Source organism: Schistocerca americana, chromosome 4, assembly GCF_021461395.2.
Source record: "Schistocerca americana isolate TAMUIC-IGC-003095 chromosome 4, iqSchAmer2.1, whole genome shotgun sequence".
Lineage (NCBI taxonomy): Eukaryota > Metazoa > Arthropoda > Insecta > Orthoptera > Acrididae > Schistocerca > Schistocerca americana.
Genome location: NC_060122.1, coordinates 268,495,966 through 268,517,139, shown reverse-complemented (window position 1 = coordinate 268,517,139; position 21,174 = coordinate 268,495,966). Strand labels below are relative to the sequence as shown.

Here is a 21,174-nt window from a genome sequence, read left to right as displayed (position 1 = left end):
GTTTTTAGTATTTGTAAAAAGGGACCGATGACCGTAGCAGTCTGGTCCCTTTAATCCCACAAACCAACCAACCAAGTCTATGCCACGTGTGATGCGGCATTCTGCGTGCTGCCAGGGGCCCTACACGATATTAGGCAGGTGCACCATTTTCTTTGGCTCTTCAGTGTATGTGATGCACTGTCTTTGAATTTTATTTCATTTTGTTCCTTTCTGACTTTCGTTCCTCATTCAACTTAATGAATGTTCAATTACTGTTGTTGACGATCTGATGTATACATGTTTATAATAAAGATGATTGTGCAGTATTCTAAAAGAGGACGGACAAGCGTAGTGTAGGCAGTCTCCTTAGTAGATCTGTTATATTTTCTAGGTGTCCTGTCAATAAAACGCATACTTTTGGTTAGCCTTCCCCACAACATTTTTTCTACATGTTCCTTCCAATTTAAGTTGTTCGTAATTGTAATACCTAGGTATTTAGTTGAATTTACGCCTTAAATTATACTGATTTATCGTCTAACTTAAGTTTAACGAATTCCTTTTAACATTCATGTTGGTGACGTCACACTTTTCGTTATTTATGGTCACCGCCAATTTTCACACCATTCAGATATATTTTTTAAATCGTTTTGCAATTTCTTTTGATCTTCTGATGACTTTATTAGTCGATAAACGACAGCGTCATCTGCAAACAACCTAAGACGGCTGCTCAGATTGCCTCCCAAATCGTTTATATAGATGAGGAACAGCAAAGGGCCTATAACACTACCTTGGGGAACGCCAGAAATCACTTCTGTTTTACTCGATAACTTTCCCTCCATTGCTACGAACTGCGACCTCTCAGACATGAAATCACAAATCCAGTCACATAACTGAGACCATATTCTATAAGCACGCAATTTTACAGGCCGCTAGTGTGGTAAAGTGTCAAAAGCCTTCCGGAAATCCAGAAATACGGAATCGATCTGAAATGCCTTGTCAATAGCACTCAACACTTAATGTGAATAAAGAGCTAGTTGTGTTTCACAGGAACGATGTTTCGTAATCCATGTTGACTGTGTGTCAATATACAGCTTTCTTCGAGGTAATTCATAATATTCGAACACAATATATGTTACAGAATCCTGCTGCGTAGCGATATTAACGATATATTTCTTGAATATTGGTGTGACCTGTGCAACTTTCCAGTCTTTGGGTATGGATCTTTCGTCGAACGAACGATTGTATATGATTGTTAAGTATGGAGCTAATGCATCAGCATACTTCGAAAGGAACCGAATTGGTAAACAGTCAGGCCCAGAAGACTTGCGTTTATTAAGTGATTTAAGGATATTTACTTTTACGTTACTCGTGTTGGCAGCTGTTCTCGATTCGAATTCTGGAATATTTGCTTCGTCTTCTTTTGTGCAGGCATTTCGAAAGGCTGCCCACATCATGGAACGGAAAACACCCACAAAACATCACAGAAACAACTCCCGCCTGAACCGTATCCTCCACATACCCCACACAACATACATGGATGCCTTAGTGGGCCGTTGATGCACTCGGCGACATATGTTCCCTCATTTGGAATGTTTTGTGCTCTTTGTGAACCTGCATACGTGGCGTGTGTGTGAGCCAATTTTGTGTTTTGTTGCAGGTACCGCAGGAAGATACCGTGCAAGGCGGCGGGCGGGGACCACCGCGACGGCTACTGCGCGGCCTCAGCTGGCAGAGGCGGTGGTGGCGGGGGCGGCGCCGGCCCCACCGTGGAGTACGCCGACCTGACGGAGATCCTGCCGCCCCCGCGCACCTCGGCGGCGCTGCAGCAGGTGCTGCTGGCCAGCAGCCCTCGCTCCAGAGCGCACATTCCCAGGAACCTGGTGCAGGTCCGTAACCACTCCACCTGTTAGCAGTCTTTCATTCTGTGCTGTAGGCTAGCTGCCCATGATACTGAGTGTTTACAATTAAAGTGCAGTATGGGCAGTAATTACCGTTGCCAGCGAAACTTGATAGATATACTAATGCGTTAAAGTGGAACCGATTTCCGCTGGAAAAAGAGAGAGTTCCAATTTTGGCGACCATGTGCCAATCTGGCGCTGCACAATATCTCGTCGACGTCTATGCTTATCTCCATTATTTGCCCTTTTCTGCCCATGTCCCACTCCTAATGCGTTACATTTGGAAAAATTTCTTTACATCTTTGTTGCATTCACAACGCCAGATGTTCACCTGTTGGGCAGAATTGGAATCATTTTTTTCCATTGTACATTGGTTCGGCATTTGCACATTGGAATATCTATCAAGTTGCGCTGCCATACGATAAATACAGCCCACACTGAACCTCTGTAAATAGCTGCACTTCCATTATAACCACCCGATACCTGCGGGCAGTTGCGTACCTATTGGTTCTGCGTCTTTGACTAGAGTTTTGGAAACCACTACCATCACTGCCAGCCTCGTACTGTCAATTGCCTCTCCTGGATAATTACCTATTTTAATAACAATGATACAGTTAAACATGTGGAATAAAATGCTAGGTACTCCAAGGTGACTTCGCGCTAATACGTGTACTATTCCCCCCGGCCCTTATAATCGTCTCAGTTCGGCGAGAAAGGAAACGCACATATTTCATCAGGTAATCAGGTATGATGTACTCTTTGCCGGGCATCCATAGCTGTTGCTATCCTTTATTTGCCTAAAATCGTACACATAGCCCGGGTTTCAAGATGTAAATACCGTCTTCAGGCGTTTGATTGCAAGAAAGCCGTACTAGTACTCGTCGACTCAGAGTACTTTTCACGCCTCACCCGCACGGAATTCTCGCATGCTGTTTGTTAAATTTGCTGTATTTTTACATGACTTGTACGACTTTCTCTCAGATATTTCTTCGTGAAATTAATTGGTACTAACAAATTCCTTTTGGTCAGGAAGGCCTATTTCGCCATGGCAGGTCTTATTTTATGTCCTCTTTGCTCCATCCGTCATGGTTCTTTTTCTGCTCAAGTAGCAGAATTTCTAAACTTCATTTGATTACCTCCATCATTATCACCAACCCTGATGTGAAGTTTCTCGCTGTCTTCATTTCCGCTACTTCTCATTACTATCTTCTTCTTCTTCGATTTACTCTCAGGCCGTATTCTGTACCCTCAGACTCTTCATTCCATTCAGCAGATCCTGTAATTCTTCTTCAGGACAGCAGTCTCATCATTGACTGTAATCCTTGAGATCCCTTCACCTTGATTTAATTCCACTCTTGAACCTTTTTTATTTTCGTAATTGCTTCTTTGATGTATAGATTGAACAGTTGGGCGAGAGACTACATTCCTGTCTTACACCCTTTTTAATCTGAGCACTTCTTTCTTCGTCTTCTACTTTTATTGTTCCCTTTTGGCTCTTAACTCAGTTTGTATAGTACCCGTCTTTCCCTACAGCTTAACCCTATTCTTCTCAGAATTTCTAACATCTTGCACCATTCTACATTGTCGAACGCTTTTTCCATGTCGCCAAACCCTACGAACGTTTTATGATTCTTCTTTATTCTTACTTCAATTATCAACCGCAACTTCGGAATTGCCTCTGTAGTGCCTTTATCTTCCCTAAAGTCAAATTGATCGCCATCTAACACATCCTCAGTTTTCTTTTTCATTGTTCTGCATATGACTCTTGTCAGCAACTTGGATGCATGAGATATTAGGCAGATCGTACGATAATTCTCGCACTTGTCAGCTCTTACAAAGCTCTTATAAGTTCTAATCCTGGATCCTCTGTCTCTTCTATGTCGACTGGTGTTTCTTCTTCCATGACGCCATCAGACGAGTCTCTCCCCTCATAAAGTCCTTCCATGTACTCTTTCCACTCATCCCCTCTTCTGCATTTAACACTGGATTTTCCATGTTACCACCCTTGATTTATTTTCACCGAAAGTTGCTTTGATTTTTCTGTATGCTGCGTTAGTCGTTCCGACAGTCTTTTCTTTTCTTCACATTTTTTATGTAGCCATTTCGCCGTAGCTTTGTTGCATTTCCCTTTTTATTTAATTCCTAACAGATTTGTATTTCAGTTAACTGACGTTCAGTATTAAGTCAACAAGATGTACTGCAAATACATTATTAAAAGTTGTCTAAACCACTGACTGAACCACATTTGCGTCGCTGTCCTCGATAAAAGTTCCTGATTAGCCCTATCAGAGACCTCATCAGAATCCAAAAAATATTAACGCCAATTTGGTTTTTCACAGGCAAGTGAAATACCTTACATTTCGGTATTCGCAGAGAATGTTAATATGGACCATTCATTGACCACACTCTCTTGGTGAGATCAAAGTATTTTAGGAAGGAGTACTTTCAGTCAGGTGTTTATAACTCTGGTCATTATCTTGAAATCCGTGTTGAGGGGGTAATCGGGTGAAAATCGTATGGCACTTTCCTTTGTGGTAGTTTAAGTACTAGCATTAACATGCCTTTTATGAACAGCGGTGGGAAAGTGTCATTTGTCAACAATTTTTATACAGGATGTCACGCATGTAGGAGTAGATATTTTTATGTGTAGTACCTTAATATGTACACACATCAGTGCGTTGGTTTTTTTTTCCGTCGAAATTCTTCCCCAAAAGAACGTCAGTAACTTTGCGACCTGATGTTTTCTGGGTGTTCGTACCGCATCAGCAAGTGGACCACGAGTGTCACTGTGGGCTAACAGTCTTGTGTCCGTGTGTCCAGACATTAGCACCTGACGTTCTGCCCAGGGGAAAATAAATGTCTTGATCTTGCCACATGTACTGGGAGATACTGACCAACCTGAAAACATGCAACTTGTAACAGCTATAATTGTTTGCCTGCAAATGACGTAAATACGGGTGTAATGTTGGTCAGTACACTGTCCTCATTCACCAACAGAAGTATCTCCACTTAGTCCCGTTACGTCCTTTATAATGTGGTCAGCTTTTCCCTGACAACATCCCAGCAGTTACTGTAAAACACGTTTGGCATTTCGTCTAACTCCTTAGATTTTTTTCGTCAGGCACCTATAATGATTGATTTAACTGAAGAGTTAGTTATAGTTACCAAGCATTCTGCGTTGCCGTCGTGACCCCCTGTTGCAACAGTGTTGGACAAAAGATTGTCTGTTTCCACTGTTAGATCACCAGGTCCATTTGTTTACCTAATAGCAGATTAAGATTCATCCTTTAAATTATTAGACTTTCCTCCACAGTAGCTTCACAAGCCTGGATGGGATAGGTGTGAAGCGCCTCTAACCCGTGAGAACGCTGCTCTAATTTTGGTGGGGCTTGTGGGGAGGAAGTTGCTCTCATAGAGCTGTTGGTTTCCATGGGACACGGTGTCAGTAATCTCGTTTATTAAAAATAACTTGTTCACTGAGATCTATAACTGTGTACTCGTGTACTCATCACGGGCCTTGATGCCACAGAACGACATAAAATCATCATCATTGGCTCTTATCGACGTTAACTGAGACTGAAGGCATCGTGTGAAAGAACGTTAGTGTCACAATACGGAATACAAAATGGCAGTCAACAATGACCTCATTAGAACACAAGTTGGAGGCAGGGCAAGCAAAGGAATGAAATAGGGCATGCTCTTCAATAGAAACGCTTGGCATTCACCTTGACTTACTGCGGGCATACGTTCTTTGACCAGGTACCCAGGCAAAGCGCGAAAGTTTTTGATGAGGAGGGACAGAGGGTGGGGAGGGGGCGGAGAAGAGGGTGAAAAGGGGGAGCGGCTGGCTTATTTGGGGGAGGGGACCAATCAGCGAGGTCATAGGTCCCATCGGATTCGGGAAGGAAGTCGGCCGTGGCATCTCAAAGGATTCGACCCGGCATTTTTCTGAAGCGATTTAGGGAACTCAGGGAAAACCTATATCAGAATGGCCGGACGCGAGTTCGAACCGTCGCCCTCCCGAATTCGAGTCCAGTGAGATAACCACTGCGCCACCTCACTCGGTAGACGCAGCGGAGCGAGAGGCAGTGATACACTGCTTCATGAGTTCTTGAATTTATAAAATGCATTTTTAAAATACTGTAAGAGAACAGAAGTTACAACTTTTTAAAAGAAACGAGCTTTTATTTTAAAATATTCAGGAATTTGTGAAACCTGGCTTGGTGTTAAGTGGAAATATGATTACATTCTTGACAACTGACTGTTATTCTAGTAAATGAAGAAACACCGTCTGGATGACTATTTCTTTTATTAACGGCTAACTTCAGGTCTAGCGCCGCAAGGTGCAGTTTGTCAGCAGTAGTACGAACGGCATAAAACTAAGAAAATAGCGTAGCCTCCCGCGGTCAGAGTCAGTTGCCATAAAAGTTTTCTGAATACGTTAGCGCTGAACTGAGCCATAAGAAGGCCATTGTAACCTAGGCCGGAAGGTTGGTTTCTCCAGTACAGTTTGTTAAATTATGAAGAGTTACCATACTCACAGAACTTTTGTGTCAAACTGCGTGAAACAAACTATATAATTTTAATATTTTTATTGCGGTCTATTGCGACATTTGTCTTAACAGTGATTGCAGGTCCTGTTCAAATTACGAAAATGTACGGATCTGTTAAAACAAATAAAAAGAAGTGGTAAGTTTTGTGTTACATAACTAATCTGAAACATAGATATTATAAGTATAAAAGATACCAATTGTAGTTACGGAGCATCCCGTCAATTCTATGTACTGCGCGCAACTATAGTAAGGCACACACATCAAACAGAAATTATAAAAGAGTGTGGACAAGCATGTTAAGAGTTGTTGGCCTTTATATGTTGTACTTTAAGATGATAACGTCATTTTCTTAGAACATTTCTGCGTTTATGTGTAATTCGTACTTCAATTAAACCTGTAACACCTAAATCCTATGCCGGCCGGTGTGGCCGTGCGGTTCTAGGCACTTCAGTCTGGAACCGCGTGACCGCTACGGTCGCAGGCTCGAATCCTGCCTCGGGCATGGATCTGTGTGATGTCCTTAGGTTAGTTAGGTTTAAGTAGTTCTAAGTTCTATGGGACTGATGACCACAGATGTTAAGTACCATAGTGCTCAGAGCCATTTTGAACCTAAATCCTATGTTACAAATTGAATTTATTACTTCATTTGGCTCAAACTGTGCAAATAACTCATGTTCTTCTCCTTTACGTTTATTCTGTGCTTAAACTACTGTAGTACAGAATGTTCTTCTGTGTGAATGTTGGACTGTGAAACATAGCTTCTTCTCTGTGTGTTTTGTAACAACTTTCACCCAAGTCCCAAGATTGCTACACAATGTGATGCGGTAGTCAGTTTCAGTCTGACGAACCCTACGTCAGCAGGAATTAAATTGCAAGTTAATGAATATTGTAGTATATCCACAGTGTGTGTTTTCATAGGCTGAGTTTCTTTAATATAAGTATTCATTGTAAATCTGTTCGTTCCTTACACGTCAGTCATGTGTGTTACTGCGTTTCATCAAGAATATCTGCACACTGGTGCAGATGCATGTAACGAGCATTGTGCATCGTGTTTTTGAATAAAAGGTTTCCGTTGACCCTTGGTACTGTTAACTGTGCTGTTAAATACCTTGCATCAGGTCACCTTGCTTTAAATATTGTATAAAAATAGATCTTGTGATGACATTCAACATAGTCTGGCGACGACCCAGTTTGTATTTCAAGTTAAACAAAGTGTGTGTGATAAACTGTTTCAGTCCGGAACCACGCGGCTGCTATGGTCGCAGGTTCGAATCCCGTCCCGGGCTTGGATGTGTGTGATGTCCTCAGGTTGGTTAGGTTTACGTAATTCTAAGTCTGGGGGACTGATGACCTCAGATGTAAAGTCCCATAATGCTTGGAGCCATTTGAACCATTTGATAAACTGTGTAGGTACTTAAGCTTACGCAAATCAACTAATACCGAACACAGGAGAGCAAAGCAGTAGCCCAAGTACTCTCCGACCATGCTCTCTCTCTCTCTCTCTCTCTCTCTCTCTCTCTCTCCCCCTGTCTCATGAAAACTGTGTTCTAGTAGCTGATGGAAATAATAATTACTATTTTCATTAAATGATAATTAATTGCAACCCTCAGCTGCCGACAGGTGTCGTTGATATATCTCGATGGGGACAGCCGAAAATGTGTGCCCTAACCGGGACTCGATCCGGGGATCTCCTGCTTACGTGCAGACGCTCTATCCATCTCAGCCACCGAGGACACAGATGAAGCAGGAGATCCCGGGTTCGAGTCCCAGTCGGGCCCACATTTTCGGCTGTCCCCATTGAGGTATATCAACAACACCTGTCGGCAGCTGATGGTTTCAATTAATTATCATTTATTCTAGAGAAGCTCCATGGTTATCAATGGTATCTGTTCTTTCGAGAACAGTTACTATCTTCATATACTATTTTCATTATTGGATGATACATGGCTTTTGGAGGCATGATAAACGTTAAATAAATGTGCTACCCTTCCGAACCCGAATAGGGTCACATGAGAACAATAGTTCAAAATGGCTCTGAGCACTATGGGACTCAACATCTTAGGTCATCAGTCCCCTAGAACTTAGAACTACTTAAACCTAACTAACCTAAGGACATCACACACATCCATGCCCGAGGCAGGATTCGAACCTGCGACCGTAGCGGCCGCGCGGCTCCAGGCTGTAGCGCCTAGAACCGCATGACCACACCGGCCGGCGAGAACAATAGTAATTCATCTAAAACCTTCATGATAGGGTGAATAATTTTCATCTTCTTCACCAACTTAACATCTTTGTAATATATATTTGATATATTTGAGATGAGTGAACGCCATCAAAGCTAATATAAAATCATTTTTACCCTTTTTACGATGGAGAGCTGAGTCTTCTATTAGCTGCCAAAAGTTCTTTTATATCTTTCCTGATGAAACATGCCCCTTCCAAATATAAATCTTTTCCCGCAGGGATTATTGAAAGATAAGACAACCTGACTCTTTGCTTCCGGTCCTCACATTATCCAAAGTAAATTACAACTTGTGCTTATACTTCAGAAGCGTTATGGATAAATTTCGCATAGGATCTCGCTCTGGAAGTCAGAAGCCTGAGTGGGTTCGTACTAAATGGAGAGTTTGGGATGCTTTCTGGCATGCCAGAGGTGTGTCAGTGTCACGACTAATGTTGGTTTATAGTTCCATAAACATTACGTCTACCAGAGAATGTCACATAAAATAAGTGCATGTTTTAACCTGTTCTATTTACGCTGGAGCCTTACAAATCATAGATTTTGGCAGTTTTCTATTTGTCGTAGAATAAATATTTTGTTTGTGTGTACATCTTTCACCAGAAACTGTTGGTCTCTTTCTATGCTAATCCTACCAAATTTCTAATGTATACCTGCATTTAACGGCAGTGTTGGGCGCATATCGCTGCCGTTAAACTAATCTCAATGTCTTTACCAACGCAGATGCAAGCGATGCCGCAACCACGCCCGCATCGACGCCCCCACGATCAGAGGGCAGCACTGTGTCCGGACTACCAGCAGCCCTCCGATCTCTACAACCCCGTCTACAACGAGATCTCCAACAGTGAGTAGTACTGCTAGCCTCCCTATCAGTAGTGTGCTTTGTACACCATCTGATCAAAAGTATCCAGAATTGACCACCAATATGCGGAATTGACCACCAGACATCTCGAGAGCTGGCCTCCGACAGTATAAAAGGTAGGGAAATACTGAGTTGACAGTAGAGAAGCAGTAACAGCAGAGTGCTTAGGTTGGGCTAGATCAGTTTCGTAGGTGGACTTGTCACTTGGTGCCAACTGATTAAAAAACCCGTCAGACACACTTCATCTGCTGAGAATTCTTCCTGGTTGTATGGCTGTGGTCCATGAGTCTCTGCAATCTCTGACATTTCGTCCAAGGCTACGTTGGACATCTTATGAGGTGCTCCTGATTGTTCTGAGTCTTGCCGAGTCAGTCGGCAAGACTCAGCACAACCAGGAGCACCTCAGATGATGTCCAACGTAGTTTTGGACGAATTGTCAGGGACTGAAGAGTTCCATGGACCACGTCCATACAACCTGGAGGACTTCTCAGCAGATGAAACATTCGGTCGTGAAAGCCTTCAATGTATGATTAGACATGCTTCAGCCCTGTCCAAGTCAAAAGTGATTGCAAGTTGGATACTCGAAGGAACAGCCACAGCTATTCCAAGGTCAGGCAGACTTCGTTTACTGACAGGTGGGGACCGTCGAACATTGTGAAGGATGGTTTTTAGACTCGCATGAAATCAGTGAAAAAAATGACTCGTGAGTTCCAAAGTGCTGCCAACAGTCGAGTTTGAACGACTGCGTATAGAGAGAAAAAGAATGTGGTGAAGTGCTCTAACAGTTCCTCATAAGCCACAGATTTCTTTAATCAGCGACGCTCGAGTTGAGTTGGGGTAAAGAGCGACGCCAACGGACATTGGATGACTGGGAACGAATGATTTGGTGTCGTGAACCACGCTGTGCTCTGTTGAAATGGGATGGAAGGGTCTGGGTTTGGTGAATCTCTGGAGAACATAAAACTGCCAACAGCTGTAGTGCCAACAGTGAACTACAGAGGATGCGGCTTTAAGGTATTTGGCTGTTTTTCATCGTTGGGGTGTCGTCCCCTTGTTGCGCCTAGGAAAATGCGAATTGCGAAATCTTAGGAAAGAATTTTTCGGTATTATATGCTGTGTACAATGTTCAAACATTTCTGAGACGATGATTTTTGTCATAAAGGAGCATCTGTGAGGGAACGGTTTGTGGACAGTAACACATGAAATGGACTAGTCTGCCTACAGTCCCAAATTGAACTAAGTGGAACACCGTTGGGATGAGTTAGAACGACTTCGCTCAAGATACAACGTTACAATCTTCTCTGGTTTCAGCTCATGAGTAAGATTGGGCTGCCTTCCGGCACAGACATTCAGTCACTTGATGGAATGTGTCCCCTGCAAAGTTCAAGTCATCATAAGGTGAAGGGTGGAATACACCCGAGATTAACGCCCACTAATAGGGGTCTGGATACATTTGATCAGATAGTGTAGCGTCTCGAATCAATGGAGCGAGCAAATGATACAATTCAAGTGAATGTCGACAAGGATTATATGGTGAGTGTTAGTGACACAACGAAGTTATATTAAGTAAAAGGTCTACATGCGAGAGTTTTGCTGACTTTTGTGATGTCAAATACGATGTCTGTATGTTATCTTGCCATTTGGACTCCGTGGTTTTGAGTTAGTAGGTGCAGTGTTTTTGTATCTGATCTCTGCCAATCTCAGGGGTTACGTGTGTGGTAGCATTGTAGAGCCCATTGTTGAATCCTGTGTTTCATTTCACTGATACGTGAAGTTTAGTCATAAGTATAATTATCTAAAAACCATTGTAGGTGTATAATTATTGAACTTGTCACCAAATCTAACGATTTCAATTTCGATTATACGAAATATTTAGTAGTTTTTTTTTATCTACATGCAGCACTTATGGTTTCTCAGTCACTGACTACAAAGAACTAAGGACATAATTAGAGACAGGCTATTTGGGTACTCCACATCTTTGTTCTTCAGGTGGTCGATATGTGTGTGAGATCGATTAAATTCTGCGCTGTCACCCCGTCCTACTAAAATCGATCTAATTAATGCATGAAAATAATGATCAGGAACCACATGAATTCCTACTTCGAATGATACACATTACAAGTCATCTGAATTGAGAGACACCACACCGTGGTCTTTGTTTCTGGGATGATTGATTAAAGATTTTGGAACTTTTCGCAATGACGAACGTTCCAAACATTCACTCAGTTGACAGGCTCATCGGAATGCTGGATGTGGTAAGTAGAAAAGACAAAAAATTGGTTCATAATAACGACAGTGACATTCTAGCTACCGAAACTAAAGTAATAACTTGGTACGAAGTTACTACAGTTGTGTGGAACCATTGTAAACATTCACTGGTAAAAAATTACCTGTTGTGATGATGATTACAGCAGTGGAATCACTAACACAGGTATACACTGATTTTTGCATCTATATATATTAACACCATTCTTACGGCCAGAATGTGTTGTCTGTGTATTTCTTTGAAATACATTCTTTGAATAACAATTATTAAACATAGTTTTAAATGACTCAGCCTTATGTGAGTACATCAATAAAAATTTTGGCAGGCTTGCTAGACTGCTTAAACAGCTGTGTGCACAACCCGGATTTCTGTTTCTCCAAGGATTAAAAAAAAAAAAAAAACTATTTGGTAAACAAAACATCACTTCTCATAGATTTGTCAGATTCATGATGAACTATCTTCTGTTAATGGTCATATTTACTCTGCTGATATTTATACATTGAGTGAGCAACTTCACGAACTTAAAATGGTTTTGTAATGAAAAATAGACATCGCTGTGAGATTTCATTTTCTGTTTGTTGGGTAATACATTGGTGCATACTAAATGTAGAGAGCATATTAATTTTTTTTAAACCGTGGCAGGAGGTAGATATTTACCTCCATTCTCGAGAAGCTGGATTGTATGTAGAATACTCACTTCTGCCCACGCACGAAAATGATAAAGCTAGAATGAAAAATTAGTATCATCGCTTGTATGTCATAAACGGTTTGGCATATTGAAACAAGACTTTGGTAAACGATAGCAAGTAAAGGGGAGTGAATTTTTCTACATCGTAAATATGTGTGTCTTCCTTATTTGCTGTGAGACATTAGTAAGCATAGACTTTTTCAATGGAATAATTTAATTTTTTAATGATGATCGGAAACTGGTGAAATGAGAATTGATGTGGGTTTTACAGCAACTTAAGTGAACATTATCCTTTTATTTTCGTGCTCAGAATATACTTTTTAATGAACTATTGAGCTTTCTTATCCTTAGTTACCACTTTAATAATGCGCTGCTTCAGGATTCAATCACAATTTCAGCTTCGTTAGAATGTTACTGAGATGAGTCTTTGTAAAACGTGCTATTCTTTGGCAAAAGTGAGAAATTGTAACGTGGCGACAAAACAAGTTAATATTATTCAAAACTTGTCACTGAAGACATTTCTTTGAAGACAAAGAAAAAGAGAAGGAAATCCTAGAAATACGATGCTATAACCTATGTGTATTACTTATAATGACTGTCTGGTCCTGAAAATTTCCAAACAGTTTTATTTCTGTATCTCAGTTATCTGAGATATATGAAAAAAATTCACGGAACACTGTGTGCCATCTTTTATTTCCTGTGTGTATAGAGAGTGAAGGACTTACTTTCTACATGAAATACCTTTTAGTTCATCGCAGACATTAATAATCTCTTCTCAGTTCCACAGGTAGTTGATAGGCTTCCAAAAATTGATTTGGTTTCGCATTTCACAGATAACTGAAGTATACACTGAATATAAACTGGTACACCCGCCTAATATCATGCAGGGCCCCCAAGAGTACGCAGAAGTGCCGCAACACGAAGTGGCATTGACCCGAATAATGTTTGAAGTAGTGCTGGAGGGAACTGACACCATGAAACCTTCAGGGCTCTCCACTAATCTGTGAGAGTACAAGGGGGTGGAGATCTCTTCTGAACAGCACGTTGCAAGGCGTCCCAGACATGCTCAGTATTGTTCATGTCTGGGGAGTTTGTTCGCCAGTGGAAGTGTTTAAACTCCGAAGAGTGTTCCAGGAGCCACTCTAGCAATTATGGACGTGTGGGATGTAGCGTTGTCCTGCTGGAGTTGCCAAAGTCCGTCGGAAAGCACAATGGACATGAATGAATGCAGGTGATCAGACAGGATTCTTAGGTACGTGTCGCCTGTCAGAGTCGTATCTAGACTTTTCAGGGTTCCCATATCACTCCCAACTGCACACGTCCCACACGTCCACCTGTTTGAACATTCCCATGCCGACATGCAGAGTCCATTTATTCATGAGACTGTCTCCATACCTTTTCTCGTCTATCCGTTAGATAAAATTTGAAATGAGACTCGTCCGACCAGGCAACATGTTTCCCGTCATCAACATTTCGATGTCGGTGTTGACAGGCCCGGACGACGCGTAAAGCTTTGTGTCGTGCACTGATAAAGGGTACACGAGTTGGCCTTGATCTCCGAAAGCCCATATGGATGATGTTATGTTGAATGGTTCGCACACGACACTTGTTTATGGTCCAGCATTGAAATCTGGAGCAATTTGCGGTAGGGTTGCACTTCTGTGACGTTGGACGACTTTCTTCAGTCGTCGTTGGTCCCTTTCTTGTAGGATTTTCTTTTTTTTTTTTTTTCGGCCGCAGCGATGTCGGAGATTTGATGTTTAACCGGGCTGTTGATATTTACGGTACACTCGTGAAATGGCCGTACTGGAGAATCCCATTTTCATCGCTACCTCGAAGATACTGTGTCCCATAGCTCGTGGGCCGACTATACGACTCACTTAAATCTTAATAACCTGCCATTGTAGCAGCAGGAACCGATCTAACGATGAGCCAGACAGCAATTGTCTTATGTAGGCGTCGCCGACGGCAGCGCCTTATTCTGTCTGTTTACATATCGCTGTATTTGAATATGCATGCCTTTACCAATTTCTTTGGCAATTCAGTTTAGAAATAAGACTTTGGGATTTTCACTCTCAGCCATTCATTTTTTTAAATGGACTTGGATTAGACCTCTAAGCAGATTACGTCAGAAGTGGCTACTTATTTCTTTTAGTCTACATTTTTCTTCGGAAAAGTGTCTTCAGGGACGAGTTTTGAATAATAATTAACTTATCTTGTTCCTGAGTTCAAATTTACTTCTGCCAAAACATGCATAATTTACGTAGATTTATCTCACAAATAATGTAATGCAAATGGAAACGTGATGCAGTGTATTATTAAACTAATAACTGAGGACAAGACAAGTCAGTAATTTAAAAAAAAAAAAAAAAAACATTTCACTAGAGAAGAAAGAGTGTAATTTCTTCGCGTACGTTACTACAAAACTTACAGCAATTCTCTTTTCAGCGACTTTCGATGCCTGTAAAAAATTATATTATTCCACTGAGAATTAGTTATTTGCATATTGCAGTAGATCATGATGTTTTGCGTGATAACTACATGGCAAAATACTCTACTCGATGCATGTTCCCTAAAATCGTGTTTCAGCATCTCAAACTATTTGCGATATAGAGAATGTACGGCAAGTGCCTCATTATGGATTCCTATATAATTCTACTGAATTTTGAGTAAAGTGATATCTATACAAAAAAGGAGAAACGATATATTGCATGAAATTTTTATATCTTGGAGTTGCTTTTTGTTAGCGATATTATCTGTGTATGTGACCTTAGAGAATGCAGTACATTGACCAAACTATCTGTACACGTTTATATAATACGGAATTGACTGCTAGACATGGCGGACACGCCAGTATCAAAGGCGAGGAGTACTGTGTTGCCGGTAAAGAGGCAGAATGGGTAGCCCATTGACTTCGTACTAAACAATGGATGCTACCTGAGAAAGAAGTCCACCAGAGGCATTTCAACCCTTTTAAAGCTTCCCAAATTGCTGTTGGTGATGTGATTGTGAATTGGAGCCACGAATACTTCTGATAGTGAATTACGCGTGTAAAAGTGTTTGTATCTATCAAATGGTTCAAATGGCTATGGGACTTCACTGCTGTGGTCATCAGTTCCCTAGCACTTAGAACTATTTAAACCTAAATATCCTAAGGACACCACACGCATTCATGATCGAGGCAGGATTCGAACCTGCGACCGTAGCGGTCACGCGGTTCCAGACTGTAGCGCCTAGAACCGCTCGGCCACTTCGGCCGGCGTTTGTATCTATCCGAAGATGCTACCAACACAACATTTGGATCTAGATGGTTAATAAAGGTCTTCTCCTTCATCCTCACTTACTATAATCATAACTTTGGGATCGTCTGATCACAACTGATTGCAACACAGTATTTACACCATACGTATTTCCCCTTTGTTCTGTGCAAGGCAACTTCAGTGTGCTGAAATATGTACATATTTTTTTTATACTGTTCAATTTACGTTTAGGACATTGTATATGTACAGGGGGTAGGCAAATTAATGTGAACAGAGGTAGTACTGGGATGGTTGTGTTTGACGGCCAACAACCGAGGTAAGGTAGGTGTCGCGCTGGATTGTGGGTGTTCAGTACGGATTACGCATCAGTGCAGGATTTTACGAGCAGTGCACACTTTGTTTTTGCATTCAGAGGCTGAGGTCGACATGCAATGAAAGACTTAACGGAGACCCAAAGAGAAAAACTGAGGGGGCTCGATTAGCTGGAGGATCAGTAACCAAGACAGCCCACATACTGAATGTTTCAAGGGCAACTGTTTTAACAGTCATGACAGCCTACTCAAAACATCGAAACACATCACCTTATAAACGTAATAATCGGCGCAAATCAAAACTAAATGACAGAGATTGTCATACGCTAGTACGAATTGTGTCAAAACAACACAAAACTACGGCGGATAAAGTGACTGCAGAGCTCAATACCCGCCTTCGAGACACTATACGCCGAGTACTCCATAAAGAGAATATTCATGGACGAGCTGCTATACCGAAACCATTAGTGACGATAACCAACGCAAAGAAGAGTAGAAATGGTGTCAGGACCATAAATCCTGGACGGTTGATCGGTGGACAATCGTGATATGGTCCGACGAGTCAACGTTTTCCTTATTTCCAACATCGTGCCGGTTTTATTTCTGGAGGACGCCTAAAGAAACCTACAATCTTGATGGCTTGATTCCAACGGTTAAGCTTGGAGGTGGAAGTGTGATGGTGTGGGCAGTTACCATGGTATTCTGCTGCTCCCATCATTACTCTCAAAAGCCGTGTTACAGCCACAGATTACGTGAAAATTTTAGGTGATCAGGTGCACCTCATGATTCAAATGTTGTTCCTCAACAATGATGTCATAGTTCAGGACGATAAAGCAACCATTCACTCAGTCAGGACAGTACGATCGTGGTATGAGGAGCATGCAACTGAACTGCCGCGACTTCCCTGGCCAGCACAGTCCCCGGACCTGAACATTATCAAACACTGTGGGCGGTATTGGAGCGCAGCCTCCAGAGCAGATTTTCGCCTCCCTCGTCACTTAGAAGCGGTTCTGATTGAAGAGTGGCATGACATTCCACTAAAGGCTATACAATCATTATATGCCAGTATTCCAAGAAGAATCGCGGCTGTATTACGGACAAATGGGGGTCCAACCCCTTATTAATAAACCATTCCCAAGTAAGTACAGTCCCTGTCAGTTATAAGCAGTTTTGGCACACCCTGCTGTTATGTGATTAAATAATAATTAAAAATTCAGCTTACAGATTTCGTGGCTGTTATTGTGCATGTTATGTTGTTTCTCCTTTGTTACTGCTGTTCTTCTGATAACTGGCACTTGAAATTTTGTTTTCACTCTTCATAGCAATAGGGACTGAACATATGGTCTGATATTATGTTTTGTATGCTGTTGCCATACGTACAATTTTATTTATGACTGTTAAATGAGTGTTTGTGGTCTCTCTTTCTGTGTGTGTGTGTGTGTGTGTGTGTGTGTGTGTGTGTGAGTGAGAGAGAGAATGAATTCCTTAGAGACCAAACTGCTGAGGTCGTCGGTCCCTACACTTACACACCACTTCAACTAACTTACGCTAAGAACAACAACACACACACACACACACACACACACACACACACACACACACACACACACACACACGCACGCGCGCGCGCGCGCGCGCGTGCGCGCCCACGCCCAAGGGATGACTCGAACGTCCGGTGGGAGGTGCCGCGCCGTCTGTGACTTGGTGCCTGTAAACGTGGCTTCAAATGGCTCTGAGGACTATGGGACTTAACAGCTGAGGTCATCAGTCCCCTAGAACTTAGAACTACTTAAAACTAACTAACGTAAGGACATCACACACATCCATGCCCGAGGCAGGATTCAAACCTGCTCCCATAGCGGTCGCGCGGCTCCAGGCTGTAGCGCCTAGAACCGCTCGGCCACCCCGGCCGGCCATAGTGTACAATGTGCTTCTTTTCTGTGAGGTGGTGTCATTATGGATGCATGTGTGTGGCGCACATTTATCGGTTTTGGGCTTGAGTTTCCCTGCATTATGCTTTATACATGGTGTTTGTTATGTATTTGTGTTTTAGTATTTTGACTGAGTCTTTTACGTTTGCGTCATACCCATTGTTGCTAGCTGTTTTTATGATTGCACCCATTTCTTTTTTATAGTATGTGTTGCTGAGCAGAATCGTATTTATTCCATGGAACGTGGGTCGTAGTATTGCAATCTTCTTCTTGTGGAGATGACATGATGGAGTATGTATTATTTTATCTGTGGGCATTGGCTTTCTGAAAACATTGAAGGAAAGTTTGCCATTTTCTTTCATTCTTATGTCATTTATGTATTTATTTTTTATTGTGAACTTTATGTTCTGATGTGGTTTGTTGATTTCGAAGTGGATTCCATCTATTTTTTGTATATATCTGTAAGTGGTGTGTTGTGGTCTTCAGTCCTGAGACTGGTTTGATGCAGCTCTCCATTGTACTCTATCCTGTGCAAGGGTCTTCATCTCCCAGTACCTACTGCAGCCTACATCCTTCTGAATCTGCTTAGTGTACTCATCCATGTTTCACTTCTAAACATGGCTACACTCCATACAAATACTTTCAGAAATGTCTTCCTAACACTTAAATCTATACTCGATGTTAACAAAATTTCTCTTCTTCAGAAACGCTTTCCTTGCCATTGTAGAACTTTAAATTATTACTACATCATAAAAAAGCAAATGTGCCTGAATTATTAATAAGCTACTTATACACTGTCATAAACGTAAACTAAGTAGTACAAACAAAAATATGTCCGTATACCAGACCAATGAAGCTGCCATGTAAAGAATAAAGGTGAAATGTATATGCCATAAAAATTTTGTTTTATTCAGTTATGGTTAGACGGTTGCTAGGTAATTCTTCTTCTACATCTTGTGTACTTAATTGTTTGTTCCATAAATGCGTCTGTTTTTCTCTGTATGTGAAGTATACGAGTAAGGTGGATGTCCCCTCCGTAGATTACCACCCTTGAGCAGATTGTCATCTAATGAGGCTCCCACACTGAAGCCTCACGACATGCCTGTTTGTTATTCGAGGTTTACTTCTTCTGGATGACTTCCTTTCTCCACAGTTTGAGTCTCAACTACTTTGGATTCAACCCTCTCTCTGCAATATGCAAGGTTGCCTCTTCTCTCATCTTCGCCACATCAGAGTTCCACTCTTCTGCCTATGCATCCGTTGAGGTTTTTGACCCTGATCAGAGGACTTGACAAGGTATTATCACCTGCTGACAGCTGAACCAACGTTGTAAGTTGTTAAACTGTATGATGGACCCAGAGTCGACCTCTGGACCTCTGCCTTTCGTGGTCAAATGCTTTTGTCAACAGTACGGCAAGTTTGACGGTAGAGCTTCAGCGAAGTCTGGAGTTACGAGACGAGATACTGGCGGACATAAGCTGCGAGGACGGGTCGTGAATCTTGTTTGGGTAGGTCTATCGGTAGAGCACTGACCCGTGAAATCCAAAGGTCCCGAGCTCGAATCTCGGTTCGGGACTCGGTTTAATCTGCCAGGAAGTTTTATATCAGTGCGCACTCCACTGCAAAGTAAAAATTTAAAACTGAACCTAGATTTATTGACTAGGGGTTCCTACTTCCACTCCTCCTTACTGTCCGCCCCGATAGCTGAGTGGTCAGCGTGACGGATCGCCGTCCTACAAGCCCGGGTTCGATTCCTGGCTGGGTCAGAGATTTTCTTCGCTCAGGGACTGGGTGTTGTGTTGTCTTCATCACCATTTCATCCCCATCCGGCGCGCAGGTCACCCAATGTGGCGTCGAATGTAATAAGACCTGCACCAAGGTTGCCGGTACTACCCCACAAGGGGCCTCACGGCCAACGACGCCAAACGCTCATTTCCATATTTTCCCACCCCTTACTCAGCTGGACTTCGGACCGGTATGGCGTAGATGCTAATGCAGTTACTGAAAAAAAATCGTGCGTTTTCGAAAGAAGGTGAGAAGATTATAAAACCGGCGTGCTTGTTTCAGGTTCGGACGAGTACCTGCCTTCCGACCGGGGAGACGACGGCGAGCGCGACGGCGGTGAGAGCGGCAGCGACAGCGGCAGCTCGGAGGGCGTGCGCACCTACTGCAGCGCCGAGCACCTCTCGCCGTCGCCGTCGGCCGCCGACGAGGCTCGCCCGCTGCGGCCGCCGCCCTCGGCGCCGCCCCCGCCGCCCCCGGCAGCCGCGGCCGGCGCCTTCCAGCTGCGCTACCTGCCGTCCGCGCCGCCCATCCACCAGATGAGCGACTCCCCGCCGGGCCACGAGTCAGACTCGGGCTACAGCCACCACTCGTCCAGCGGCCAGCGCCGCCCCAACCCGGCCGGCCTCTACTAGTCACTCTGGGCGGCACCAGCCGACCAGCGTCCCGTGTCGTCCTCACTTCACACACGTGCAGTCGGGCCCAAAAGCCTAATGAGACGTCCCTATAGTTCTGCAGTCTCTGCAGACACACTCACCATGAGTGTCTTTTGAAACTAATCTAGTCAGTAACATACCCTGCTAAGAACGTACAGAATGTATATATGTAGGCTGCTGAGGCAAGTGTCAGTCTCATTAAAGTCCTCCTCGGTGTGCTACCACGTTATCTCGTAGAATTCTAAAATATTCACCATTAATTCTTCCGATTGCACATGGGACTATAGGAAACGCAGACATACGATTACTTACGAAAAAATAAATTGCTTGAGGTTTCAACTGATCCGTAATTACTGCGATCAACTAATTTAACGTTGTTAGTATGGTTGCGTTCGAGTAACGCCAAATTAATTTACTTCCTTAGCAAGAAAGGGAACGACATTTTGTTCCCAACATCGGTGAAAACATTCGCAATAAGCCTCCACAACATTCACCAGTTACAAAAAGTTTGATTTTTACATAACAGCATGTGCTTCTTAATGTAAATTTGGATGAGAATGCATAACGATGAACTGTAAGCTGGACAGGATTGAAGTACCTGAAAGAACGGATTGTTAAAAACAAATGTATGCAATACAGATCTACAGTATCAGGAGTAATGGCTAAAAGAAGATTAATCTCTTTTGGACACCTCTACCGAATGAATGAGACTAGACTCACGAAACAAAGTAATATTCCTGTATTTCTGG

The 21,174-nt window shown here is 42.6% G+C and overlaps 1 protein-coding gene across 1 annotated transcript in view; it reads left to right on the top strand.

Annotated features, from left to right (window-relative positions):
- The window catches only part of LOC124613394, a 138,145-nt gene extending 117,741 nt beyond the window's left edge, over window positions 1–20,404 (top strand). Inside the window, exons 3-6 of the mRNA XM_047142096.1 lie at window positions 1,637–1,865; window positions 9,393–9,513; window positions 20,055–20,188; window positions 20,309–20,404. Of these exons, the coding sequence (XP_046998052.1) occupies window positions 1,637–1,865; window positions 9,393–9,513; window positions 20,055–20,188; window positions 20,309–20,404 (580 nt within the window). The remainder of the gene's footprint in view (window positions 1–1,636; window positions 1,866–9,392; window positions 9,514–20,054; window positions 20,189–20,308) is intronic.
- Window positions 20,405–21,174: the final 770 nt, after the last annotated feature.